This window comes from Colletotrichum karsti, assembly GCF_011947395.1.
Source record: "Colletotrichum karsti strain CkLH20 chromosome Unknown Scaffold6, whole genome shotgun sequence".
Taxonomy (NCBI): Eukaryota; Fungi; Ascomycota; class Sordariomycetes; order Glomerellales; family Glomerellaceae; genus Colletotrichum; species Colletotrichum karsti.
Genome location: NW_024065906.1, coordinates 772,133 through 797,808, shown reverse-complemented (window position 1 = coordinate 797,808; position 25,676 = coordinate 772,133). Strand labels below are relative to the sequence as shown.

General features: G+C 55.5%; 9 protein-coding genes across 9 annotated transcripts; 5 read left to right on the top strand and 4 right to left on the bottom strand.

Annotated features, from left to right (window-relative positions):
• Positions 1 to 604: 604 nt before the first annotated feature.
• CkaCkLH20_02675 (uncharacterized protein) lies at positions 605 to 2,064 on the top strand (the record flags this gene model as incomplete). The annotated part of the gene is made up of 3 exons (XM_038885394.1): positions 605 to 724; positions 865 to 1,465; positions 1,526 to 2,064. 3 exons carry the CDS (start codon positions 605 to 607, stop codon positions 2,062 to 2,064), a joined length of 1,260 nt encoding a protein of 419 aa, XP_038749325.1.
• A 384-nt stretch (positions 2,065 to 2,448) lies between these two features.
• Positions 2,449 to 5,975, bottom strand: CkaCkLH20_02674 (alpha-mannosidase; the record flags this gene model as incomplete). Its single annotated transcript, XM_038885393.1, has 3 exons — positions 2,449 to 3,789; positions 3,841 to 5,584; positions 5,647 to 5,975. 3 exons carry the CDS (start codon positions 5,973 to 5,975, stop codon positions 2,449 to 2,451), a joined length of 3,414 nt encoding a protein of 1,137 aa, XP_038749324.1.
• Positions 5,976 to 7,665: 1,690 nt separating this feature from the next.
• Positions 7,666 to 8,631, bottom strand: CkaCkLH20_02673 (uncharacterized protein; the record flags this gene model as incomplete). The annotated part of the gene is made up of 1 exon (XM_038885392.1): positions 7,666 to 8,631. One exon carries the CDS (start codon positions 8,629 to 8,631, stop codon positions 7,666 to 7,668), a length of 966 nt encoding a protein of 321 aa, XP_038749323.1.
• A 2,963-nt stretch (positions 8,632 to 11,594) lies between these two features.
• CkaCkLH20_02672 (MutS domain V) lies at positions 11,595 to 14,652 on the top strand (the record flags this gene model as incomplete). The annotated part of the gene is made up of 2 exons (XM_038885391.1): positions 11,595 to 12,059; positions 12,136 to 14,652. The coding sequence occupies 2 exons, from the start codon at positions 11,595 to 11,597 to the stop codon at positions 14,650 to 14,652; spliced, it is 2,982 nt and encodes a 993-aa protein (XP_038749322.1).
• A 344-nt stretch (positions 14,653 to 14,996) lies between these two features.
• On the bottom strand, positions 14,997 to 16,234 carry CkaCkLH20_02671 (60s acidic ribosomal protein p0; the record flags this gene model as incomplete). Its single annotated transcript, XM_038885390.1, has 3 exons — positions 14,997 to 15,060; positions 15,217 to 15,977; positions 16,061 to 16,234. 3 exons carry the CDS (start codon positions 16,232 to 16,234, stop codon positions 14,997 to 14,999), a joined length of 999 nt encoding a protein of 332 aa, XP_038749321.1.
• A 418-nt stretch (positions 16,235 to 16,652) lies between these two features.
• CkaCkLH20_02670 (WD repeat domain-containing protein) lies at positions 16,653 to 18,448 on the top strand (the record flags this gene model as incomplete). Its single annotated transcript, XM_038885389.1, has 3 exons — positions 16,653 to 17,221; positions 17,278 to 18,015; positions 18,070 to 18,448. 3 exons carry the CDS (start codon positions 16,653 to 16,655, stop codon positions 18,446 to 18,448), a joined length of 1,686 nt encoding a protein of 561 aa, XP_038749320.1.
• A 444-nt stretch (positions 18,449 to 18,892) lies between these two features.
• CkaCkLH20_02669 (DnaJ domain-containing protein) lies at positions 18,893 to 20,318 on the bottom strand (the record flags this gene model as incomplete). The annotated part of the gene is made up of 4 exons (XM_038885388.1): positions 18,893 to 19,212; positions 19,263 to 20,096; positions 20,153 to 20,222; positions 20,283 to 20,318. The coding sequence occupies 4 exons, from the start codon at positions 20,316 to 20,318 to the stop codon at positions 18,893 to 18,895; spliced, it is 1,260 nt and encodes a 419-aa protein (XP_038749319.1).
• Positions 20,319 to 23,113: 2,795 nt separating this feature from the next.
• Positions 23,114 to 24,358, top strand: CkaCkLH20_02668 (3-oxoacyl-(acyl-carrier-protein) reductase; the record flags this gene model as incomplete). The annotated part of the gene is made up of 7 exons (XM_038885387.1): positions 23,114 to 23,161; positions 23,212 to 23,281; positions 23,332 to 23,355; positions 23,413 to 23,951; positions 24,007 to 24,063; positions 24,114 to 24,244; positions 24,313 to 24,358. The coding sequence occupies 7 exons, from the start codon at positions 23,114 to 23,116 to the stop codon at positions 24,356 to 24,358; spliced, it is 915 nt and encodes a 304-aa protein (XP_038749318.1).
• Positions 24,359 to 24,889: 531 nt separating this feature from the next.
• CkaCkLH20_02667 (cytidine deaminase) lies at positions 24,890 to 25,552 on the top strand (the record flags this gene model as incomplete). The annotated part of the gene is made up of 3 exons (XM_038885386.1): positions 24,890 to 25,245; positions 25,328 to 25,409; positions 25,475 to 25,552. The coding sequence occupies 3 exons, from the start codon at positions 24,890 to 24,892 to the stop codon at positions 25,550 to 25,552; spliced, it is 516 nt and encodes a 171-aa protein (XP_038749317.1).
• Positions 25,553 to 25,676: the final 124 nt, after the last annotated feature.

Here is a 25,676-nt window from a genome sequence, read left to right as displayed (position 1 = left end):
GCAAAGTTGATCTGATCTTTCCCATTTAATCACCTCCGTTGTCTCAAAGTTTGGAAGGAAAGTTTTTTTTCCCTACTTCTTCTCTCATCTTTCTTCAGATCGCGCGCGTTGTTTTCTTGTGAAGTCATCACTGCCCCTTCTCCTCCCTCAGTGACCTGCAATCGCGCGGTTCCAGCAATTCGACGAGTCCCCGAAGCGTCTGACGTACCCCGTCATCCTTGTGCTTGTCTTATTTTTAAACGGACCTGCGTCAGCTCCTGCCCACTCGCGGGTTGCCGGGGCCGAGAGAGCTATTACTACCTACAAACACTAGCTGTCCTGTCCTGATTTCCTTCGCGGAGAGAGCGCGCGCGCAAAACATAACGTAACCTCAATTCGCATCGCGAGGCTGTGCTGCTTTTTTGTCTTTTCTGTGTTTCGCTGCGTCTTTTGCAAACTCGACATTCGTCTGCGTCTAAGTCCCTTTACGAGCAAAACACAATCCGGCTTCTCGGACTTGATTGACTGCTCAATCGCACGACTGCCGACGAAGAGCAGCAAACCCGCGAAACTTCCGTCCGAAGGACACACATATCGAGGGAACGAAACGCGGAGATAGCCCACCATGGCACAAATGCTGCTCGACATCGTCTACTCCTTCGGGAACTGCCTGAACTGCTTCCCCGGCTCGCCGTCCCTCAAGATCAACAGCCGCAACTTCAAGATCCTCCGTCTCCTCGGCGAGGTAAGCCCGCCCACCTACGTCCTCCCGAAACCTCGACTCTCCTAGGTCCAGAGACCCAGAACAGCACTTTCTCGGAATCGACCAAGGGGAGATTGAACAGAAGAAGAAGGCAGAATAGAGACTAACGATGCGACACGCAGGGCGGCTTCTCCTACGTCTACCTCGTCCAAGACACGGCGACCAACGAAGAATTCGCCCTCAAAAAGATCCGCTGCCCCTTCGGCGCCGAGTCCGTGGCCCAGGCCATGAAGGAGGTCGAGGCCTACCGCCTCTTTGCCCGCGTCCCCGGCATCATCCACGCCGTCGACCACGCCATCGCCACCGAGCGCGGCGGCGAGCCCGGCTCCAAGACCGTCTACGTCCTCCTCCCCTACTACCGCCGCGGCAACCTCCAGGACCTCATCAACGCCAACCTCGTCAACCACACCGCCTTCCCCGAGCGCCGCCTCATGCTGCTCTTCCTCGGCGTCTGCAAGGCCCTCAGGGCCATGCACGAGTACCGCGGCCCGCCCGCCGGCATGGAGAGGATGGAGATGGGCCACGGCGATGAGGAGGACTCGACCGAGAACGTCGGTAAGAGGGGCAAGGGCAAGAACAAGGGCGGAAAGAGGGTCACCAATGCCGCCGCCGCCGCGGGCGCCGACGACGAGGACGAGGAGGACCAGCAGAGGCCCCTGATGGAGGGGGAGACGCCGGGGTCGGGGAATGTCAAGTCGTACTCGCATCGCGACATCAAGCCGGGTAAGCAACAATCACCACGGGAGGATGCATTACGCGGAACTAACACGAAGGGCGTCACAGGAAACATCATGATAGACGACTCGGGCTCGAATCCGATCCTGATGGACCTGGGCTCCATCGCCCCGTCCCCGATCGCAATCACCTCGCACTCGCTAGCCATCGCGACGCAGGACACCGCCGCCGAGCACAGCACCATGCCGTACCGCGCCCCGGAGCTCTTCGACGTGCAGACCGGCACCATCATCGACACCAAAGTCGACATCTGGTCCCTCGGCTGCACGCTGTACGCCTGCCTCGTCGGCAAGTCGCCCTTCGAGGCCCGCTCCGACGAGACGGGCGGCTCGCTGAGCCTCTGCGTCCTCGGCGGCGACTGGCGCTTCCCCGACGAGGGCGTCAAGCGCACCGGCACGGGGATGAAGGGCAAGGCCGTAGATTCCGGCAACGGCGGCGCCTCCGGAGACCCCAAGATCAGCGACCCCATCCGCGACGTCGTGAGGAAATGCCTCAAGGTCGAGCCCGCGGAGAGGCCGGATATCAACGAGCTCATCGACATTGTGGAAACCGTCATCGAGGAACTGCCGCAGGAGGGTTCGTTGTGAGGCAGTAGCAAAAGCGAGAACGTTTGATTCAGTGTATTGTATAATGATGTCACTTTTTTTTTTTTTTTTTTTTCATTATTCCCAGGGAATCTGCAAGGCTCGAGTCACCAAGGCGTTCTGCGGCGGGCGCATGTAGGAGGGAATTACTAGAGAGCCATTCTGATTGAAAGTGATTTTACATAGGTATCTACACGCCCCCCAAACTCAGGCCGGAGCATGTTAGTCACCTGCTTTCGTCTCTTGTGAGGTGTTGAAACACCACTCATCATCTACCATGCACTCTCAAAAGTCATCAAAGGGAGTAGCCATGTCCTCGCTCTCAGTTGAGTCTGAATCGCTTGACCCGCATTCGTGATCGAGACCGCAGTCGGTAAGGTATTCATCCTACAACTCCAGGCGATACGACGCGATCTCAAATGGTCGCAAAGTGATGTTGAACTTTCCACCGTCAATCTTGATCTCCTCAATGTCGTCCTCGAGCAAGTTGCACTTGTAGACGCGCTTGACATCCCAAGTCGTCTCAATGGTGCCCTTGCTCTGTCCACCAAGACTGTCGTACACGCGCAGGATAACGTTGCGACCCTTGCGCTTGGGAAGATCGCCGCGGGTGACATCTTCATCGTCCTCGCCACGCTTGACGGTGTCAAGCACCAAAGAACCATCGCCAGTCAAGGTGACGGGGCTCTTGGACAAGGTGGCCTGGGCAGCACTGGGGGCCGAAAGCAGCCTCAAAGGGTTGTTGAAAGCGTAGGCGGCGCGCACGGTCGATGAACCCAGGGTTCCCTCGTGAGGGAAGATGGCCCAGCGAATTTGATGAGTGCCCATATCCGCATGAGCATCGGGAGCCTTTGGTGCTCGGAGAAGTGAGAGACGCATGAGATTGCCAACAGTAGCGAAACCGTACTTGCTGTCGTTGAGGATAGAGACACCATAGTTGTGCTCAGACAAGTCAGCGAAACGGTGGCAACAAACCTCAAACTTGGCCATGTCCCAGCTTGTGTTGTAGTGAGTAGGGCGTTTGACGATTCCATACGCCGACTCATACGATGCCTCGGTGTTTCTGACGTCGACAGGGAACTCGACTTTCAGGAACTTCATGGTCTCGTTCCAGTCGACTTCAGCGTGGCACTCGACCCACGATTGGACACCCTTGAGAGCGGCCGAAAGAGTAATGGTAGATCGAAGTGAACTTTCCTCGCTGATCTTGACCTCAGTTGTCAGGCTGACACGATGGGCCTTCTGCTCCGAGATGGATGTCTTGCCGCAAGTAAGCTCCTTTCTCGTATCCAAGTGGTAGACTTCAACATCCCAAGCTTGCCAGTACAAAGGCTTGTCGTCAAAGACGACGTACTGATTCGCCTTGCCGCCCTTTTCGATGACCTCGCGTTCAGCAACGCGATCATACAGAGAGGTGATGTATCCATTCTCGACCTTCACGCGGAGTTGATCGTTCTGCAACACGAAGACGCCATCGCTGACCTCCTCGATCGTAACTGCAGGCTTCTCCTCCGAAACCTTGAAGGGGCGGATAGTGATCATTTGACCATCACCGCAAGCGACACCAGCCTCGGTCTCGGAGATCTCAACGACCTCCCTGCGGTGCCAGGGAAGTGTGTTCAACGCCATGGTCTCACCCAGGCGACCAGTAGCGGTGGCAGAAACTCCCAACACGTCGTGGATCTCCTTCAAGAGCTTTTCGCCGGTCTTGAATACCATTTCGTACAGCTGGAAAAAGAATTAGCCAAGATTCTCGCACCCCCTCATTGTAGAACTTACCTCGTCGGAATCATCGTAGCACATCTCAATGGAGCTGCCTGGCAGACAGTCATGGAACTGGCAGAGTAGGACAGCCTCCCACATGTCGTCAATCTCCTTCTTTGGGTACTTGTAGTCCTTGACATTGTCGCTAAGAGTAGCGATAGTGGCCAACAACTCGACATCCCTGAGAAGAGACTCGGATTTACGGTTGTTCAACTTGTTGTTAGCCTGAGTAGTGTAGGTACCGCGATGAAGCTCAAAGTAGAGCTCTCCGTACCAAGTGACGAACGTCTTGGCCTTGGGCTCCAGCTTATCGAAGAAATCATCAACAGTCTTTCCCATGTGCACTCTAGGCAGCAGGCCGACTTGGTCGGAAATACCACGGCATCGACGAAGCTTCTCCAGGTGCTGCCAAGTTGGCCCGCCACCACCGTCGCCTTTGCCAAAAACGAGCAATGACGTGTGATCTTGGTCCATGGACTTGTGCTGGCTAACACTTCGCTTGACGTCGCCAAAGTGTGCCTCGGCTGTGTAAGTCTCCGAAGGTGGCATATGGCAGATGACCTGGCTGCCGTCAAGGGCAACCCAGTTGAAAGTAGTGTGGGGAAAGTTGTTGATGTTGTTCCAGCTAAGCTTCTGGGTCAAGAAGCGGTTCATGCCTGCGAGGCGGCACAGCTGCGGAAGCTGAGCAGAGTATCCAAACGTGTCAGGCAGCCAGAAAGTCTGGCAACGCTCTCCAAAGTTGCTTTCGAAGAATCGCTGGCCATACAAGAACTGCCTGACCAAGGATTCACCGCTGGGCATGTTGGTGTCGTGCTCGACCCAGCTGCCGCCGATTGGGTGGAATCTTCCCTCCTTCACCTTGGTCTTCACGCGATCGAAGGTATAAGGGTACAACTCCTTCAGCCACTTGTATTGCTGAGCCTGCGAGCAGGCAAAGTTCAATTCAGGGTAGCGATCCATCAGGTCACACTGGTTAGACCAAGACCTGACGACCTTGCGCTTCGTCTCTGCCCATGGCCACAGCCAGCAGCTGTCAATGTGACAGTGACCAATGCCGTAGACCTGAGGGTCCTTGTCTGTGCTGTAAACCTTGTGAGAGTCGACGTCGGGACCCAAGTACTCCTGGGCGATCTTTCTGCACTTGAGTATGGAGTCTTTGTTGCCGAGCTCAAAGGCGTCGATCATGTCTGTGGCAACCTTGAGGGCCTTGTGCTGCTCCCAAGACTCTTTGGGGAATTCGCGAGCAGCATCACCAATGATCCAAATGTCGATCCAGAGAGCTCGCGCCTCCGGATTGACGGCGACGATGTCAGCTTGGCCGAGCTGGAAGTACTTGTTAGGTTCCGGGGGCTGAATGGAGTCTCCGCCTGGGGCGTTGCCGAACATGCCATTGCAGGCCATTTCGATGTAAATTGTGTGCTCCTTGCCGTCTCTGAACTCCTTGGGCAAGATCCATTCGGTACGCTCACCACCTCCGGTGAGGCCCTGGAGGGGTTTGCCATCTTCGGTCCAGACCAAGCCCTCGTTGTTGGCGTCCCAGTGTAATTCGAGTAAGTCCTTGTCACGCAGCTCCTTTGGCACGGTCAGGACGACCTTGAACCAGTGGGTTGACCAAGACGGGCCAAACCAGGCTCCAACCTCGGTCTTTTTGAACTCGTGCGATACAGCATCCTCGAAGGTCGGCCGGGTGGTATCGGGGGCGTCCCAAACGGAGAGTTTGACGTGAGGCTCGCCCGATGCGGTGCCCTCCGTCATCATCCTGGCTTGCAGTTAGCGGGAGGTTCCCCAGACTTGCTACGGGGCGCGGTGGGGTTCACGTACGCCAGGAGGTTGTGCTTCTCATATTGTCCGCTGGAGTAGAACTGGTTAATTCTCTCCTTGTAGATATTAGAGATCCATTGTCCAACAGGACGCTGGGCAAGAGCTGGGTATTCGCTCTTGCTCTTGAGTTCTCTGCCGCCACCCATAGTGTCAAGCCGTTGGTTGCCGGTCTGTTTCGATCGATCGAGAGAGCTCGGTGGAGCTGAGCGATTGTTCAAGCGACGATTACGCTGGAGCTCCGTCAAATGGTGATGAATCGGCCGCGGGGCAGCTGATAGAGGTGGTTCGCCTTTGTCGATAGCTTGTGAAGCTATGAGGGCGTCGTTCATATACTGATTGAGGGTTTTGCGAGGTTGCCGATCACTGCAAGAAGAAGTTCATGTTAGCTTGCCTTGGAATCGAGCGAAAGCAGGACGGGCTCAAGCTCCCGGGGGAAGCTAAAGCAGAGCACGGGAACACCCTGGCGCAGCTGGGCGACCACTGAAACACAACCAGTGGGAGCGTGCGGGGACAAGCCGGTGCAGCAACAGAAGTGCGGGGAGGTTGGGGCGTGTGATGGAGGGTGACGCAGCCATCATGCGATCCCCCTTGGATAGCCGGCGTACCAGCGAACTCCTCGGCCGACCGTCCACCACTCGGAATGCCTGTCTCACCTCATTATCTTGTTGTCTTGTCTTGGTGATTCAAAGCCCTGGACCCAAGACAGGAAGGTGATGTTTGGATGGTAGGACAAGATCGAACACGAGAGTCGTGATTCGGTCGGATAATTATACGAAGATAAAACGAGGGATGACAATGCTTTTACGCCGAAAGAGGGGACGAACGAGCCTGATCGGGACGAAGAGGTAGGCAGTATCGCAAGATCCCGTCGTGATGCAAAGTTAAAAGATGCAGCACGGTGTTGAGTATTAGAGAGTTGTCCGTAGACGGAAAAACAAGAAAATCACGATGACATGAAATCGAGTCTTGCCCGAGGCCTACGACGGCCAGTCAGGTAGGTAGGTACGTTGGACATAACTTCCTGTCTCCATGTCAAAAGTTGGGAAGGTGTGTCACCCCGTCAGCCCAAGATTTCCAGAAGGCGAGCTGCTGGGTTCTGGCCTCAGTTGGAAAGAGAACAAAATGGCAGTTGCTACTGTCCATGGACCTCAGCCAGCTAAGGTATTCAAATGCAACCGCAATGCAACCCAGAAGATGAACAATGCCTAGAAATAAAACAAGTAGTATTCCAGGTCATCTGCATGCAAATGCTGTTGCACGACAGTTGCACAAGACTCCGTACATAATAGTTGCAACCTTGGGGAACATTGTCCTGTCCGCGTGTTTTAGCGATGCATTCGCCTGTATGTACGTCGAGGTGGATATCCGGGGAAATCAAGTCATTGTGCAGCATCGCACCTTTGTCAAGCGAAATGCGGCACAATCGTCTTTTGTATGCCCTCGTGGTACGCCCCAGATGACCGGCAGTGATATGATATATCCGGGTCGATGTCCGATTCTTCAACCACGTGGGTAGAAGTGGCTGGGGTATTAGGTGGAAGGCGAAAACTTAGAGGGAAGAGTGACGATACCCGATCTCATGCGACGGGGACGGGGACAGCAAGTGAGGAGATATCGAGCCATCATTGTGGTTCGAGTCCCATCGGGGTGCATTTGGCCGGCGTCAAAAAGCTTCCAGAAAATCAGTAGAGGAGCACACCTAATTAAGCTTTAAATCATCGACCCATCTCGCTTAATTACCTAGCCGGCGAGACGATGTTCGGCTGGTGATGAAAGACACTCAGATTGGGACGAGCCAAGGCACTTTCTTTTTTATCAAATATTCGTCTTGTTTCCTATCGACGTGATGCAGGATATAATACTACGCGGTAGCCAGGAAGTGAGGTATGTAGATCGCCCAAGATAACCAAACCAATCATCACATCATTGTCCATGCCCGTAACACCCGTGAGAATTAAGAATGAGAACACATGCGCCCCAACACCGACCGTGCCGTCCGGTATCAAAAGAAAAGAAAAATCAAGATGACAACCCGGAGTCCTTGGCCCGGCTTCCAGTACCGGTGCCTGTACCCTTGTGGACAAGCTCGGAGCCATCTTCCTCATCCTCGTACAGGTCATCGTCGTCATCATCGTAGTCCATCTCGCCCTCTTCGAGCTCGTCATCGAGAGGCTGGTCAAAGTCGTCGTCGGCCTCACTCTCACTCTCGCTCTCACTTTCCTCGAAGCCGAGCACGCCGAGGATGGGGACCTCGATCTTGCGATACTGACTCCTGATCATGCCGTCGGCCATCTCAAACAATTTGGCGTCCTTGTCTGGCGGGGGCTCCTTATCCATGGAGAAGTGGGCCTCCTCTTGGTCAGCGAGGTCGTCCAGCGCCGGAATGTGCGGCGATGGCAGACCCTCGGGGACGCCCATGACCCACCTCCGGACGCCTTCGCCCTTAGCGACTCGGGACCGGCCGCTCTGTGCTCTTAACCCCGACCGGAATTGCCGCTTTTGCCTCCGGCGTCTCCGCTGGATCCGGTCGCGAATGTACCAGGCCACCACCAACATGGCTGCCTGCATCATCTCCTGGCACTTCTGCCTGTGCATGTTGGCCCAAGCCTGGCATCTTTGCTGCTGTGCGTTGGAGATGGCCTGGCACCGTTGTTGATAGTAAGCGGCAATGCGTGAGACCATGGCCACGTATCTCGGGTCCATCGGCGGCTGGCTCGGGTCAGGGCTCGGGGTCGGAATCGATGTCGCCGCCTGTACTTGTGCTTGTGTTTGTGCTTGATTGAGGGCCTGGGCTGTGGGCAGAGAGTTTGGCACTGGCGATTCTCTCTTCATCGGGACATTATGGTCGTCGAGATTGGCCTCGGCGGCCTTGCGTTTCAGTTGAGCAGACAGCGGGATGGCAGGTTTTCGGAATGAGAGATGCTCGGGAGGAGGCGTGACGGGGGCTAAAGGGTTGAAGTTGAAGGTAGGAATATGCGCCGCCATAAAGGGTGGTTATTTCTGAGCAACTTTGCTATCGTTTGTTGTGTGTTGCTGGGGTCGGTCTCGATGAGACGCAGTGTGTTAGATATCGTGGATATCGATGTGCGAGCGGCGGGTCGCTCTTGTTTCGTTCCGGTTGATGGATAATTTACGGGCTTTCGAGAGAAGAAGGAGTAGAAGAAGTGTTTTCCCTAGTTCTCAAGAAGTCGAGGGGAGGGCGGTAGTAATAGTGAAATGGGAGGAATGGGTGGTGGGCGTGGTGGTGTCGTTGTAATTGTACTGCTGACAGCAGATGAGACGGGTTTGGTGTTATGGGTGTAAATGGACACGGGGGATCCGCTGAAGAGCAGACAGGCAAGCGAGATAGACGTATCAAACCAAGTGCTTGGTAGGAAAGGAGGGGGAAACGGGGCGCCGAAAAAGAGATATATACCTAGAGGGCGATATTTCAAATGCAAAAAGGCAACATGACGGCGTATGCTGCCATGTTTGGGCCAAGGGTCTGGCGATAAATTTGGGGAGTGAGCGGGAATGGGCTGAGAAGGAGTCGAAATCGGTCGATACCGAATGGCAACCGCGCCGTGCTGTTGGGGCCAGGCCCGGTACGTACTCCAGGGTTCCCTACCGCCCTACCACGTACCTAGTAAGGTAAGGTACCTAAGGTACAGCAGGCGCGCAGGGACTTTCACCGACTCGTTGCGACCCGTCCATTGTCAGTGACAGCAAGTTCCAGTCGGCTTCATTTTTTTGGTTCCTTAGGTTCTTTCTTTTTCTCTGCTTCTATGCTTGCTCATCAGGCTCCGTCGTGTCCGGGTACCTTAACAGACCAATCCGGTGTCGAGGATATCTCCTTGACCGGACTTAGGTAAGGCTGTCTGGAATGCAACACACACTGTTCTGCTTACACGTCGCACCCTTCCGGTCCATCCTCATAACATTCTCACATCACCACGGTGGACTCTCATCCAAGCATCGTTCAGTTGCTTGGTATGGCATGCTTCGATCTTGGACCACGCTTCCCTACACTTCCCCATATTCCGTGTGTCCACACACTAGGTATCCGGTGATGTTTTCGGAGGACGTGATCGAACATCGTGTCAAGCACCCCATACTGCAGTAGCCACACTCGCACAATCAGACGCACCACACCTTCTATTGACTCCAGTCAGACCCTTCCAGGTTCCTCCCCTTCTTTCCCCGAAAGCCGCGCCGGGTCCTGGCATGTTTCCGACATCTGCCATCCTGTCTTTCTTGCATCCTGTGTTACCGTACCTAACCTGGTAAATCATTCAGGTACGAGCATGAAGCGATGACGGAAATGGCGCCTGCCATCAGATTCGAGATAGAGTGCTCCGGGGTAGCAGCCATCCTCTGCCGTCTGCCCATGTTTGATTGCCTCCAGCCGATAGTCGTCTGCTATTGGGAGCACTCCCTCGGGCTGGCTGTTCCCTTTTTGGGGGCCCGGCTGTGCGTTGATCATAATGGCTAGCGAGCCACGATATGGCCATGTATGATGCGACCCCCGCCCTGTCAATCTCAACATGACGGTAGCATCATTCGACTATCGCCCGCATGCCTGCGCCAACAGACAGTTTTTCTGCCAACTGGTTCACCCTACTGCACGTCGACCGCATCTTAATGGCTGTCTAGACGCTGGAGCCGTCCAAAACACTGTGTTTCTGCGGCCCGAAGGTCCTGAGGCGGTGCAGCCCAACTCGATGCATCGACAGACTGCGGCGGTATGGCGAGGGCTGAAATACAGTCCAACTGCTTCATCACACAGTAAGTCTCCACAGCACCACCTTCCCTTTAGTGTTTTGCGCCCTGCGTTCTGCAGTTCCGTTTCTGTGGTCCTCTGGCTCCAACGGCCTCCACGAGTCTTCCTCCTCCGTACGACTGGTCCAACGACATGACGCTAGTCGCAACAGACTCTCGTAAGACGATGATGCACACCAGGCAGGTACCGGCAAAAAGCATCAACACTGTCTTGGACCGTTCCGCCTTGGCTGTTGCTTGCACCTTGTTTAGACTCACTGCGCATCTCGCTGCACTGCCCATGGATCCTCTACCTTATCTGCCTTGTTTGTATCCCTTCAAACCAACATTCATTATTTCCAGTTCACCACATGCTGCGGATGGCGGCGGATACGCAAGACCTGGAGAGACCCCTAAATCCGACCAGACCCTGACCCTTCCCTTCTCCACAAACCCTGGCCTGTTTTTCTTCTCCGTCTGGTTCCATCTTACGTCCGGTTTGCGACATTCGGCGATAAGGATCCTCACAGTCAGGCAAAGACCAACATCGGATGTTGTCGTTTGCTGGCTGCTATCTTCGTCCGTCGCATCTCTGCCCCGAGCAAACGGACCAAAATTCGACACGCATCCGTACAGGGTTGTCGCCTAATTTTATCGCCGCCCCGACCATGCCATGCCACTTCCACGCATCCCATCCCATCCCATCCGCGGCCCAGGTGCACCAATGCCAATGCCAATGCCAATGCCAATACCACTCAGGATCCCTCCCAAACTGTCCCGCCCCAGGCGATAGCCGGTAAACACGTTGCTGAACCACCCGACAGCAGTCCCAGTCGCCTGGACCACCGGCCCCACAGTGCAGTTCGCAGCGGCCTGTCAGGCCGTCCGCCCTCCAGCGAGATCCCCCCAGGCCCCTATGGGTCCCGATCGATTCGGGCGGATTCGAGCCATCGTCCCGAAAAATCTCGCGATATTTCACGTCCACCATGCCGCTCGCATGATTCGCATCCAGCCCTGACCACCCCGGCCGCCGTAATCCACCCGGCTCATTATCTCATCATTCTCCCTGCTGAGCGTCACAACACCACATTCCTCGCCGCGTCCAGACCCCCATTCCTTACCTCCTAAGGGCAGGCTTCTTTATATCCGAACCGGACAAACACCTGAACCGACGTCACTCCCGGAACAGCTCACATTGATGATATGCTCACATGTTGGCCCGATCCCTCACCACATTCGCCCGTCATGACCTGGTGCCCGCGTTGCTGACTACTGCCCGATCGACTCTCTCCGCACCTCTCCGCCTGCGCCGCAGTGTCTACCGAGGGAGCCATGCCTCCATTTTCGGCCGAGAAGTTGTGTTTACGGGAGCGCCAAGCTGGCATTCGCCTGGTGGTGTCTTTGCCAGGGGTAAGAAGACAAAGTCTACGTTGAAACTTGACGATCTACCCCAGGGCCTTCTGCCGTTGGATCCCCGCCCTATGCAAGATGAGGGCCCAGCATATCCGACCGTCATTCTACAGGCACGTCGAAACATGCAAAAGTTCGATAATTGTGTTCTCTTGACGCGTGTCGGCGGCTTCTACGAGCTCTATTTCGAACACGCCGAGGAGTTTGGTCCTCTGCTGAATATCAAGGTCGCCCAGAAGAAGACCAATGCTGGCCCAGTTCCTATGGTAAATCCTTCTCACTTTTCTCAACAACCTCGAAAGCTGGCGGTTTCGTATCGTAGGTCTGATATGTGATTACTAGGCCGGGTTTCCTTTCTTCCAGCTGGATCGTTTTCTCAAGATCCTAGTCCAGGACCTGAATCGCTACGTTGCTATCGCTGAGGAGTTCCCCAACAAGGCGCCGGAGAAGGTCACCTCTGGTGGGCTGATGCATGATCGCAAAGTTGCTCGCGTCATCACGCCAGGGACTTTGATTGACGAGAACTTCATTGACCCTTACGCCAATAACTACGTGCTGGCTATTCATGCCCATGGCGCCGCGGCCCAGCCCGGAGGGGGAGGGGAAGACTGGTCCCATTCAGCCGCTGATGGGAGCGTGACTCCGGCAACTGGTGACCCTGCCGAACCACCCTCCTTGGGCCTCGCGTGGTTGGATCTATCCACCGGCCAATTCTACACTCAAGCTTCCGATCTGACAGCGCTCTCCTCGATCTTGTCGAGGATATGCCCCAGGGAAGTCGTGCTGGACAGCGAGCTTGAAACTCAAACCGGCCATGGCCTGTTTTCTATACTTGCCGAGGACAGACACTTAGTCACGTACAGCCCGTTCGGCGAAATCAGGCGTCTTTCTGATTGGACATCCATGCTCGAATCTGAAATCCCTCAGGCGACGCTGGACGCCTTCACTGAAGGTGAGGTGATGGCGGGGAGCCTGTTGCTACACTACGTCAAGGAGCGGTTGCTGGGGTTGAGCATGAAGCTCCAGCCGCCGCAACGTCATGAGAACATGCAGATCATGAGCATTGACAAGAACAGCATGCGCTCGCTGGAAATCAAACAGACCATCAGAGACAGTAACTTCCGGGGTAGCCTGCTACATGCCATCAGGCGGACAGTCACGAAGAGCGGCGCGCGACTGCTCAACGATTGGCTCAGTGCCCCGTCGACGTCGCTCGACGTTATCAAACTGAGACAGGATCTTGTGGCCCGTTTTATCGAAGAGCCGGACTTACGGGACTCCATCGTCCTGCTGCTCCGCCGCAGCCACGATTCGCAGCGCCTGGTCCAGAAGTTTGCTCTCGGCCGAGGCGATCCGGACGATCTCGTGGCCCTGTGCAACACGATCCAGGCCACGAACAACATCAGACAGCTACTTGAGAAAGCGTCCGATGAGTCCGGTTGCCTCGCGCAGATGACCGTCCGCCTCGACCTCAAGAAACCCCTGACTCTCGCGCGGCGCATCAAGGGGGCAATCGACGAGGATGGCATCATTCAGCAGCACGAAATCGAGGAGAACGAGGCCGGGGAGATGATTGCCCTCGCCAAGGAAATCGTCAGCACGGAGGGCACCGAAGACGACGCCGCCTCTTTGCCCAAGGGCGCCGCGAAGAAGAAGCGCCCGACCTCCGTCCGGGAGGCCTACGCCGACGACAACGAAGCCTGGATAATGAAACCCGAAGCGAGCCCCCTCCTCCGCCAGCTCCACGCCGACTTGGCGGCCCTGCATGCCGAGAGGGAGACCCTTGCCGAATCACTCCGCGAGCAGCACGACGCCGCCTCTCTGACCCTCCGCTGGAGTCCCGCCCTCGGCCACTTCTGCCACATCAGAGGCAAAGACACCCGATCCGTCCTCGATATCAAGGCTCTCAGCTCTAGCCGTTCCACGCGCTCCTTTCACGACCCCGGTTGGACCCATCTCGGCCAGCAGCTTGAGCACGCCCGGCACAGCATCCGCACGGAGGAGCAACGCGTCTTCCACGCTCTCCGCGCAGCAGTGGTTCTCAACCTCGTCAGACTCCGCCGCAACGCCGCCGTGCTGGACGAGCTCGACATCGCCACTTCCTTCGCCAAGCTCGCCGACGAGCAGGGCCTTGCCCGGCCCGCGCTCAACAACTCGACCGCCCACACCATCATCGGCGGCAGACACCCCACGGTGGAGGGCGGACTGTCCGAGCAGGGCCGCAGCTTCGTCCGCAACGACTGCCTCGTGGGCAGCCCCTCAGCCGGCAAGCTGTGGCTGATCACGGGTCCCAACATGGCCGGGAAGAGCACCTTCCTCCGCCAGAACGCCCTCATCACGATCCTGGCGCAGATTGGATGCTACGTGCCGGCCGACTATGCAGAGATGGGCATCGTGGACGCCATCTTCAGCCGCGTCGGATCGGCGGACAACCTCTACCGCGACCAGAGCACCTTCATGGTTGAGATGATGGAGACGGCGCAGATCCTGCGCAGCGCGACGCCGCGGTCTTTCGTTATCATGGACGAGATCGGAAGGGGCACGACGCCCGAGGACGGTACCGCCGTCGCCTACGCCTGCCTGCACCACCTGGCCACGATCAACCAGTGCCGCACGCTCTTTGCGACGCACTTCCACAAGGTGGCGGACCTGGCACTGGCAGACGGTCTCTGCGAGTCACAAACACGGGCGGTGGACATGTACTGCACGGATGTGGACGAGGATGAAGATGGTGGATTTGTCTATGTTCATAGCCTACGGAAGGGCATCAACCGACAGAGCCACGCTCTGAAGGTCGCGCAGCTAGCTAATCTGCCAGAGGCGGCCATGAAGGTCGCCAGGCAGGTTCTCGAACACTGAGAACACTTTGTACATTCACAAAACTTGTAAACTACGAAAAAGGCGAGAGCAAGACATGCTGGATAGGGGAGCATGCGAGACATAGAACCTGCAGCTTTGTGTACGTTAGCCAGATGATACCCGGTAAAAAAAGGCTGTACAGTAAATAAAAATATGAATGGGAAGCTTCCTCATAGGGTGGTGATGTGTGTCATCAAGAAAGATTCAGGGTTAAAAAGCTCTTGAATTTTTTTATAATCATAGGAAGCGGGTGTGTGGGAGAGAGCGGAGAGACAAGAGAATGGTAACGAACCTTTTCAGCGTGGGTGGAAGATCATGCTTCATGCATGTCACCTCACCAAGAGTCAAAAGTCATGGAACTGAAATGTGCCGTCAAATGCGATGTGCTTTGATTGACCGGCAACCCATCTATGTAGCCGTGCGTAAGATCCACGTGTCGTCGTAAACCCATCCGATTTAGCCCAGATAGAAGCCGTAAACATCGATTTCTCGTTACATGATTTAGTCGCTGCAAAACTTGTTAGCACAGCTCGGGGGGTGTCAAGGTTGGGAGTGTGAACGTACAAGAGACCGCCGAAGCCGCCATCATCATCGGACTCCTCGTCCTTCTCGGACTCGGCCTTCTCAGCCTCCTTGGCCTCGTCGGCGCCACCGGCAGCAGCGACGGGGGCGGCAGCGGCGTAGGCGTCGGGGTTGGCGATGCGGTCCTTGAGCTCCTCGATCTCGGGCCAGCTGATCTCGGTCTCGATGGCGACGGCGAGAACGTTCTTGTAGCCGTTGTAGAAGGAGTGCATGACGGAGGGGAGGGTGGGGAAGTTGATGGCCAGGGAGACGGCGGCGATGGTGGTGACGGCGCCGGCGAAGGCCTTGAGGAGCTGCTCCTCGGAGATGTCGAGGACGTCAGAGGGGAAGGTGTTGCCCTGGTCGTAGACCTGGGCGACGCCCATGCCGTAGGTGAAGGGGGAGATGTTGAGCATGTTGAGGAGGGTGGCCTCGGAGGGGCCGACCTTGGTGTTGGCCTCGACGAGCTTCAGGTCCGAGACGATTTCGATGGTACCACGGGCGATCTTGGTGGGGACACCGAGGGCCTGGAAGAAAGAGGTCTTTCCGGGCTCCATACCGGTGTTTCCGGCGGGAACCCAGACGTCGGAGGGAGCGACGGCACCGGCACGGGCAGGGGCGGCGACCTTGTTCTCGAGAATCTTGTCACGGATGGTCTTGAGGTCACCGTTGGTGAAGACGAAACCGACGTTGCCCTTGACGAAGGGGAGGAGACGCTCGTACTCGGGGGAGTCGGGGATGAAGGTCTTGAGGGCACGGCGAACCTTGAATTTTGCGTTAGCATCACGATCTTTCTTGGGAGATCGCCAATGGCATTGGCGCCAAAGGCTTCGAGGAGGAAACTTACCATGGTGTTCTTACCCATCAGAACGACACCCTCACCACGGAGGGATTGTCTGATCTCGTGCATCTGCTGAGAGCTGACATTGTCGACGGTGACGATGAAGATGGACTTGTACTCCTCGAGCAAGCCCTTGAGCTTGTCGAAGTAGCCAGCCTTGTTCGCAGATTTGCCCCCCATATCTTCTTATTTTATGAAGGCAGGATGTTTAAGGGCAAATGAATTTGTTCCTTGGGGTGAGTGATGGGTATCAAAAATTTGGTGATGCAGCAGGAAAGAATTCGAGAGCCTCCCCGGAGCAAAAAGGTTTTTGCTGTCTCGCGAAAATGTGTGGGTGGTTTCGAGACAGCCAATCAGAATGGACCTTAGGGCAACTTGCAGCGCTGTGCCGCGACTGCAAGGTGATCCAAGCTTCAGACTGGGAAGGTACGTACACCCGGAGTTATTCTTTTTTCTTTTTTTTGCTCTCGATGGTGGGGCATGTCCATGTGAGATGAGTTCTTGAGGGAAAGTTCTATCTCAACTTCAATCCCTTGCGCAGGCAACTTCCACTCAGTCAAATTGAGTCCTCTCAACTAGAGGAGCCAATCGATTCAAGATGAAGATTCCTTACAATTTCATCCAGCCTTCTGGAAATGTAGTCTTCGCCGCCAGGGGTGGAAAGATTCACTCCTTTAGTCTGCAAGACGGCTCTCACCTATCGACATGGGAGCACCCCGACGTCGAGAAAGTTGCAGCCGCCTCAGCCGCCGCCGCTGCAGCTAAGGTCGAGATAGAAGTGAGCTCCAGTGTGCCCACGCCCACATCCCCTGCCGATGGTGAGGAAGACGGCCCCCCGGCCAAGCGTCAGAGACTCGAGAAGGAAGACGAGCAGTCCAAGGACGACGGTGACGCCATGGTCGTGGATGAGCCTCCCAAGCATCCCGAACAGGAGAACGAGAAACGAGGGAAGAAGGATCGGAGGAAGGGTAACAGGGGCCAAAATCAGGGCCAGAAAGCAAACAATCGAGGCAGCAATGTGTTCGCGAGGGTCCCCGATCAACCTGTCATCACCCTCATGACCACTACCAGCGATGGCAGCCATCTGCTGGCCATCTCGGGCCACGACAAGTCTCTTTGGGTGTTTGAGCACGACGGCAAGGGCAACCTGAAAGAGCTCGGTCAGAGGTACGTCGTCTGTTGCGCCCCGCACTGTAAGATAGAGCTTAACAAACGTGTAAAAGAATCATGCCTAAACGCCCCTGCTCCGTCCTCATCTGCCCGGGTAATGAGACGATTCTGAGCGCAGACAAGTTCGGCGACGTCTTCTCGTTACCTTTGATCCCCACAGATAAGCCTGCTGCTGCTGCTGCTGCCGCCGCCACTGGTGATGCCGATGCTGGTGCCAGTACGCCAGCTGAGGAATCCACTCCGGCACCCGAGACGCAAGAGACCAAGCCGTTCAAGCCGGAAGCGAGCAACTTCACCGTGCACTCCAAGGCCAACCTGCGAGCCCTCAGGAACCAGGAGCGCGAGTCCAAGAAGGGGAAGCGCGACGTCACCAAGGAGGAGCCGACCTTCGAGCACACGCTCCAGATCGGCCACGTCTCCATGCTTACGGCGATGATGCTCGCGGAGAAGGGTTCGCGGCGGTATATCATCACCGCGGACCGCGACGAGCACATCCGCGTCTCGCGGTACATGCCGCATGCGCATGTCATCGAGGGCTTCTGTCTGGGTCATACCAACTTCGTCAGCGCTCTCACTCTGCCTAGTCAGGATGTTCTTGTTTCGGGCGGTGGAGACAGTGAGATGTTTGTTTGGGACTGGGAGGCGGGCAAGGTCCTGTCCAAGTTCGACATCTTGGAGCAGGCCCGACAGGTTGAGAGCGAGACTTCCAAGGTCGCCGTCTCTCAGCTTCTGTCAGCCACTGTTCTTGTCAATGGCCTGCCAAACCCCGTGGTCCTGGCGGTCTGCGAAGGGTATGTTTAGTAGCCCTTGATTGTGTTTCTTTTCATTGCTGACCCGTCATTTAGTATTCCTTCCATCTTTGTGCTGCGCGTCTCAGACCAAAACACTCTGTCCCACGTTCAGACCGTCTCTCTCCCGGGCAACCCCCTTCATGTGGCCCCAATCTCGAGCGACGGTACCCTGAACACCATCCTGGTGGCTGTCGACCCGGCAGAGTCGAGTACCATCGGTATCGTGTCTTACAAGTGGACCGGTGCTGCCTTTTCAACAACACAAGACTTCACCCCTCAAGACGCGAGCTTGAGCGAGAGTGAGTTCGACTTGACAAATGAGCAAGTGCGCAAGCTTTTGTACAACATCGGAGATCTGCGCAAAAAAGGAGACGACGAGCAAGGAGAAGGTGAAGAGGGAGAGCAAGTGGAGCAGACACAGGAAGCATCGTAGACACCGCAGGCAGCAGGCAATAAATCATTCAAACTCAAACACACTTATCAAATCGATTCAACGGATAATCCTCTATGACCGTGAACGCCTTTCCCACCAAGTCTCGATGTCCGTCGAGCATAGAAGCCAAGTGATGTTTTTAACACGCAATCGCTGGACCAGATATCCCTGTTACTGCTGGCCCATCGGAAACCAGCCTTCATTCTCGACGAACCGACTCAGCGCGTCTAGACGAGGCACCCGACCAGCAGCCGCCTTCCACAGGCAGCCTCCGAACGGCGCGCCTCTCTTTATCATGTCCATGCAACCGTTTCCATCCATTCGTGACAGGGAAAATATGCATTTCCGTTCGATTGAACAGATGAGAAAGAACTGCCTCGATCCACGCCCCCCCACACGCCAGAGATGCTCGTAATGCCAAATATCATCAGTAATCAACGTCATTTACTGGGAAGCGCACTGCACGCGCTCGGCTCCCGGGTGGCCATCCTCGTCATCCTCGTCCATCGAGCCAGCGCCGCCAAAGACCTTAGCTTGCGCGCTGTTGTCGAGATCCTCGAGGTCGGCAGGCTCGGACATGGCCTCGGGCGGGGGCACAGTCTGCAGAGACGGGGCGGGCAGCAGCTTCTGGAGAGCCTCGAAGGTGGCCGGGTCATCTGTCCAGTTCTTCTCGGGGAACTTGACGCTGAACTGAATGTAGAGGTTGCCGAAGTCGTGGTGTCTGGGGGAAGGCATACCCTGGCCGCGGACCATCTTCACGGCATCTGGGAAGGTTAGTAGGCGCTATAAACAGGAGAATCAACTTGGAACTTACCAGGAGCAATTGCTTCACCGGGCAGGATTTCGATGCTGAGCCACCTCTCGTCGAGGTGCTCGATGTAGATAGTTCCACCAGCCAGAGCAGTTACGAGCTCGATCTCGCACTGGTACAGAAGGTCATCCTCTTTGCGGGTGAAGCGGGGGTGGGGCTTCTGCTCGATCTCGAAAACGACGTCACCGGCCTGGATGCCGGGGGCCTGGTCACCCTCACCGCGGAACTCGACCTTGGTGCCGCTCCTAACGCCGCGGTCGACGTGAACGTGGAGAACTTTGCGGTCGACGATGGTCTTCTTGCCGTTGCACTGCTTGCAGCGGTCCTTGTCCTTGATGGTCTCTCCCTCACCATTGCAGTCGGGGCAGACGGTCTGGAAGCGTTGGATCATGGGACCCATCTGTCTCATCATGGTCTTCATACCGTGGCCGTCGCAGCCACCGCAACGCTTGACAGCGCCTTCCTTTCCGCCGCGGCCCTCACACTTGGGGCAGATGATGGAGCGCTGCAGAGCCAGCTTGGAGATCTTGCCACGGTAGACGTCCTCGAGAGAAACCTTGTGGGTGTGGTGGATCGTACGGGCCTTGGGAGGTCCGCGGTTGGGCATACCGCCGCCGCCGAACATGCCGCCCAGGCCGCCGCCGAAGCTACCACCGCCAAAGAACTGAGCGAACAGGTCCTCGGCAGCCATGCCACCACCGCCGCCAGCACCACCCTCGAGACCGGCCTCACCATATTGGTCGTAGATTTGACGCTTCTGGGAATCGGAAAGGATTTCGTAGGCGGCAGAGACCTCCTTGAACTTCTCTTCGGCATCGGGGTTGTGGGCGTTCTTGTCTGTTTGCAAACCGTCAGCAAGCTCGCGAGGATGTGAAGCATCTCGATGTGCTTACCAGGGTGGTACTTCAGAGCGTTGACCTTGTACGCCTTCTTCAGCTCGACCTCCGATGCTGTCGGCGCAACCTAGTGATTTCGTTAATAACTCGATGCGCCCATTCGATTAAATTTGTGGTGTTGACATACGCCGAGGGTGTCGTAGAGCTTCGTTTCCTTGACCATTTTGTATGTAGGTACAGTAATCTCTTATCTAAAACCTTGGCGCTGGGATCGGATTTGTGAATAAGGGTCCTTCTGAGGGGCCTGCGTCAGAACCTGTCAGCAAAATGAATCACGAAGGTTGTGTAACTTTCGTGGCCTTTTCTTCGCCGTCTCTCCGACTACATAGGTCGTTGGAGAGTGCAGGAGCGCGGAGGGCGTCTCGAGGCTGAGTACGGCCAACAGACGTAAGGAAAGAGTAGGCGGGTTGGCCAACGAGAAAAGAAAGCCCGCCACCTCTTGCCTCGCGCGTGCGACGAGCCAACGGAATCGCAAAAACGTACCTTGTGAAATTGCGGAACAAATACGTCTGCGCAACTGGGTATCTGGTAAACTGGAAAGGAGATGTTGCAGCGAGAAGAAAAGATGAGGAAGATCGAGGAGGTCTTAGCCAGGCTGGGGGCAAGGCAATTATTGATGCAATTCGTGGCGGGGAGGGAATAGGGTGGAAATCTACCTGGGCTGAATGGACCTGACGGCGCTAGTGACAGGACATTGGATTTTTCAAAATAAAGGGAGAAAGCAGGCTGCAAGTGCGGGTCGCCTTGCGCATTTCCCGCGCCCAAAAGGCCCCAATCTGAATCCCATGGAAAGGTGTAGAATGTTTTTGAGCCACCGTGGCGGTGCTGATGATGCAATACCTGCACCGTCCTGCCAGATCCGGTCCGAGGGGTCCAAGGACCCTGATCCGCTTGCTCCAGAAATTTGTTGGAAGACCTTGGGCCGCCAGTCTGGGCAGGCAACGACCCGGCATTCCAGGCCTCCAGGGGTGTCCTTCAGCGCAATTGCGCGCAATCCCATCCCCTCCTCCAGCCCGAATTGCTTCCCTGTCCCTATTCCTGTCCCATCCTGGAGAGGTACCTCGCTACCAATTTTCTGTCAAACTCTTTCCCAGGTTCCCCACCATCCGACAGTCGTCTTAGCTAAGCGGAGCCTGGATTTCTCATCCGTCATCGTTACCCACTTGTACTATCACCACGGAATCGACTCCTATCGGCGATAGGTTCAGCACACCCAAGATGCCGAGCCACCAATTATGAGAATACCGATCTTGTAAGGTACTTACGGATACTTCACAAACGGACGGTTATTAGTAGCCCCAACGGCAACCGAAATAACAGTCAGACTTACCGAGCCCTCCGGCCAGCACGTTTGCTTTTCAATGGGTCGTAGGTAGGACAAACTGCCAAGCGAATACGTGCCTTCGCGTTCGTGTTTCAACCCAGCTTAGCAGATGTCTGAAGGGACAGCCCGAAACCGCTGCAAGGCAATGACGGTACCCCCACGAGATCGGTCCAAATTGTTGGACCCTTCTTTGACCTTTCCGTACAATGGTTCTTTGGCCATATACACACAGGACTTCTCCCTTCCTTCGATCACCCACAATAGCAGCAATGGCGGTTGGGCTTCGGGGGTGCCACCTCGCCTTGCTATTATCTTTGATCCGGTAGTATTGTGCGATCTAATGGGCAGCGGCAGGCGGCGTCTATCTTGCAGTAATCATGCAGCTGTCGTCCGAGAGACGGAAGGATTCTCCCAACATCAACCAGGAATCGCCGTGTCAAATGCGGTCAGTGCTGAAAGGGCCTGCGAGAATGCCATGTTGGCAATTTCTGTTAGGTTCGAGCCTTGCAGGCTTGAGTAAGGTGGCTGACTATGTCATCCCTGGCTGCATCCATGGGCAGGCCTTGAAGCAGACTCATGGCCAGCCATACCCTCCAACTAGCAGCTCATGATGGATCGCTTCCGGGGAAGTTGGAATTTTCTCAAGAATTTGATGAGCATCTCTTAGGAAGACAACTCAAAGAGTCAAACACACCCTACCTTAAGATTCATCGATGTAACAGCAACACGATCCCATATCGTACCTCGAACTCGTTTGTTAGTATCCATTAATGAAACTTTTTTTTTCCAATCTCATCCATAACATTTCACATCCAGTGGCGTACGTATGTATGCTTCACTCTCTCACTTCTTTGTGTAGAAAATTGAGATTTATGAACTGATGTTGGATTGCGATGAGACCGCCTTTTTCGACTATGCTCAAAACCCCATACCTGCTGCTATCCGTGGGTCATTCGTGAGATTCATGCCTCCCCAGGGCAAGGTATCCGCTAACTTCAGTACTCTTACGGTGTAGACCTGCCGAATGTAAATTAGAGGCAAAAGATTCGGGTGAATGAACCCATAGTCATAATAGTCGTGATAGGAAGCACAGTCGAATCGAGCATCTCCGCCTGAGCTCCAACAGCCATCCAATCAAGTGCAACCAATTTGAATGACAGCGGTATCGCCAGGTTGAAGCTCCCCCGCGGCGGGCGGGTCTTAGTCCGGGGAACACTTCTACATTCCCAAGTGTCCCTGGACTTCCGTAACGAAATTTTCTCGTTCGGCTTTCCCGGTGACTGAAAGAGTATCTCAAAAATTTGGAAAAGAAAAGATTAGGTCTCAGATCTTAATTGAGCACGACAAATCTCTTATCAACGACAGACGAAGTGTATTGGCTGAGCTGTGCGCCTTCCGAAGGGGGCGTTTGGTCCCCTCGGAGAAGCATCATTCGGCACGCAGGCGTCTCGTGTGAAGGTGACGGCATGGGCCCGTTCGGGGGCATGCGGGTATGAGCCGTCCAAACTCTGGATTCGACAGTGGCATGATTTAGAAATACCATCATTAGCTCACCTGCCATCGTGAATGTAAACCGCTGCTCTTCATCAATTTCAAGTCGAGAACTCAACGTCATCTTTCACTCTTTGACTAACATGGATACCACCATAGACTTCAGCCCCTACCGTGCCGATGGCAAGCTTGTGCGTGAGACTCACCCTTTCCGTGTTGTATGGTATTAAGAAAACGACAGTACGGGTTCGTCTGCGTCGTGACCGGTGCTGCCCAGCCGGTTGGGCAGGCCATCATCGAGGAGTTGGCAGGTAAGTGATCTGACTATCAAATCGTGAAGACTAGCTTAAGGCAAGGGTAGCCCACGGCGCCGCCTCCATATACGGTACGATATTGTCTCTCAACTCATAAGCCAGATGAACATCGCACTCACATACCGCAGCATGCGACAAGGCGGCCAGCGATGAGGGCTTCAAGCCTCTGATCGACAAGGTACAAGCCGAACATCCCAATACGAATGTCATCCCGTATCCTTTCAATGTAGCCAAGGAAGAGGAGACACTCGTCCTCATCGATGAGCTGCTCAATCAATTCGGTCGTCTCGACGTCTGGGTGTCGTCCGCCGGATTACTGGGCCCGGCGTCCATTGCCGAGACGACGTCGGCGGACTTGCAGCGGTGTTTCGAGGCGCACTCGATGGCGCCCTTCTTTGCTCTCAAGTACGCGCCGCCTGCCATGGCCAAACTCACGGGAAAGCAGTCGTACCCGAACGCGGCGCCCAAGACGCAGAAGTACGGCAGCATCATAGTCATTAGCAGCGTCGCGTCGACGTACGGCGGGTGCTGGGGGCCGAGCTATGTGATGTCTAGCCATGCGGCTCTCGGTGTCGTCAAGGCTGGCGTAGCAGTTCTCAAGGGGACTGGTGTGAGAATCAACTGCATCTCGCCGGGCCAGGTCGACATTGGCCTTGATCTGAACGGGGTAGGTACACCGGCGTGAGAAACGGTTGAAACTTGACAAGCTGATGGCGTTCCAGATTGACATGAAGGGTATGAACTCTCAGTTTCCTCCGGCCAGTCTGCAAGGTCCAGAGGTAAGGTCTCTCATGGGCTCAACCACAGCATTGACTGAAGATATAAAAAGGCAACCAAGGCAACCATCGGCCTCGAAAGACCGGGCAGCCCGCAAGAAGTGGCCCGAGTAGCAGGCTTCCTCGCGTCTGGCTTCAGCTCCTATATCACGGGAGCGAACCTGGTCGTTGACGGCGGCGCGTCGTAAGTGTCCCCCCAGCACGAGGGGCACCTCATGATCCCGACATTAGCTCATCGATTGCTGGAATTAGTGCCATGAACCCGCTTACGATTCCCATCGGCAAAGCCCACCCGTAAGCCTCCAATGTAGGAAAGTCAGGAGGGACATAGGGCTGCGGGGTACTAGGTAGCTGCGAAAGCGCCGAGCACGTCTAGTTGGTCATACGGTGGGAAACCCATCCAATACCGGATCGTTTGCTGGGGTGGTTGGCTGCCCAAGAAGGCAGGACGTCTTGAAGCCGCAACGGGCATCTGCGGTGGTTGGTAACTGAAATTGATTGCATCGCTGTGTTGTAGGTTCCAAAATTGATAGCAAACGAAGATTGATTTGGTCCAACGCAAACGGATGTCGGAGACGGCCGCGGGGTACAAGCCCCATAAATGGAACATTCCAGCGAGCACTTTCAGAAGGCGTGTCGTCAAAGTTACCTCCCAGTACACGCTAACAGCAATACCCTTGGCCCGAACATCAGCCAAATACACGCTGTGACGAACGCTGGGTCTTAGATCATCTACAACCCTCACTTATCTCATCCCCACACCTTCTGCAACCTCGCTCTTCTCTTCTCTTCTCTTCCTTTCTCTTCTTTCTCTTTCCCGAGTTTCACCATGTCGTTCTCTCCCGAGGTTCTCGATATTTCCAACCAGTCTCAGACTGATGAGACGGCCAAGAAGTACGGCCTGACGTCCGTCGAAGTGAAGGAGCTCGAGAAGAGGGCAACCGCAGCAAAGGCCACGGCTTACTGCCCGTACAGCAAGTTCCGTGTGGGAGCTACCCTCCTCTCGAACGACGGGAAGTACACGGATGGAGCCAATGTCGAAAATGCCTCGTACCCCGTTGGTACTTGTGCCGAGAGAGTAGCTTTTGGCAAGGCCATCACTGAGGGCATCCGGGGCTTCAAGGCTGTTGCTGTTGCCACTGACATCGAAGCCACCTGCAGCCCATGCGGCATGTGCAGGCAGTTGTGAGTCCCCTCAAACCCCCAGTCCCGGTAACCCTCGGAATGCGGCAGAAGTCAACGGCAGACTGACGACATGAGCAAACAGTATCCGAGAGTTTGTGGATCTGGAGACCCCCATTCTCATGTTCAACAAGGATGGCAAGTACGTCGTCATGAGACTACAGCAGGTACGTTTGACCTACCTGGAACGGGGGAGATCCCGAGAGAATCTTGACGCTGACCTGATGGACAGCTTCTGCCGCTCTCATTCGGCCCTGAGACTCTCCCGCCTCCGGACGTGCTGGAGAGAAGCCGGGCTGGCGGAGCTTAGATGAAGCTCCGGCTTCGGGTGGAGGGGAACCTGAAGTCGACATGGTTGGCATAGGCTGTCTACCAAATACGACATGCAGGGTCGGCGTAACGATGAGCTAATCAACTGGTGTATGCGGGTTTGC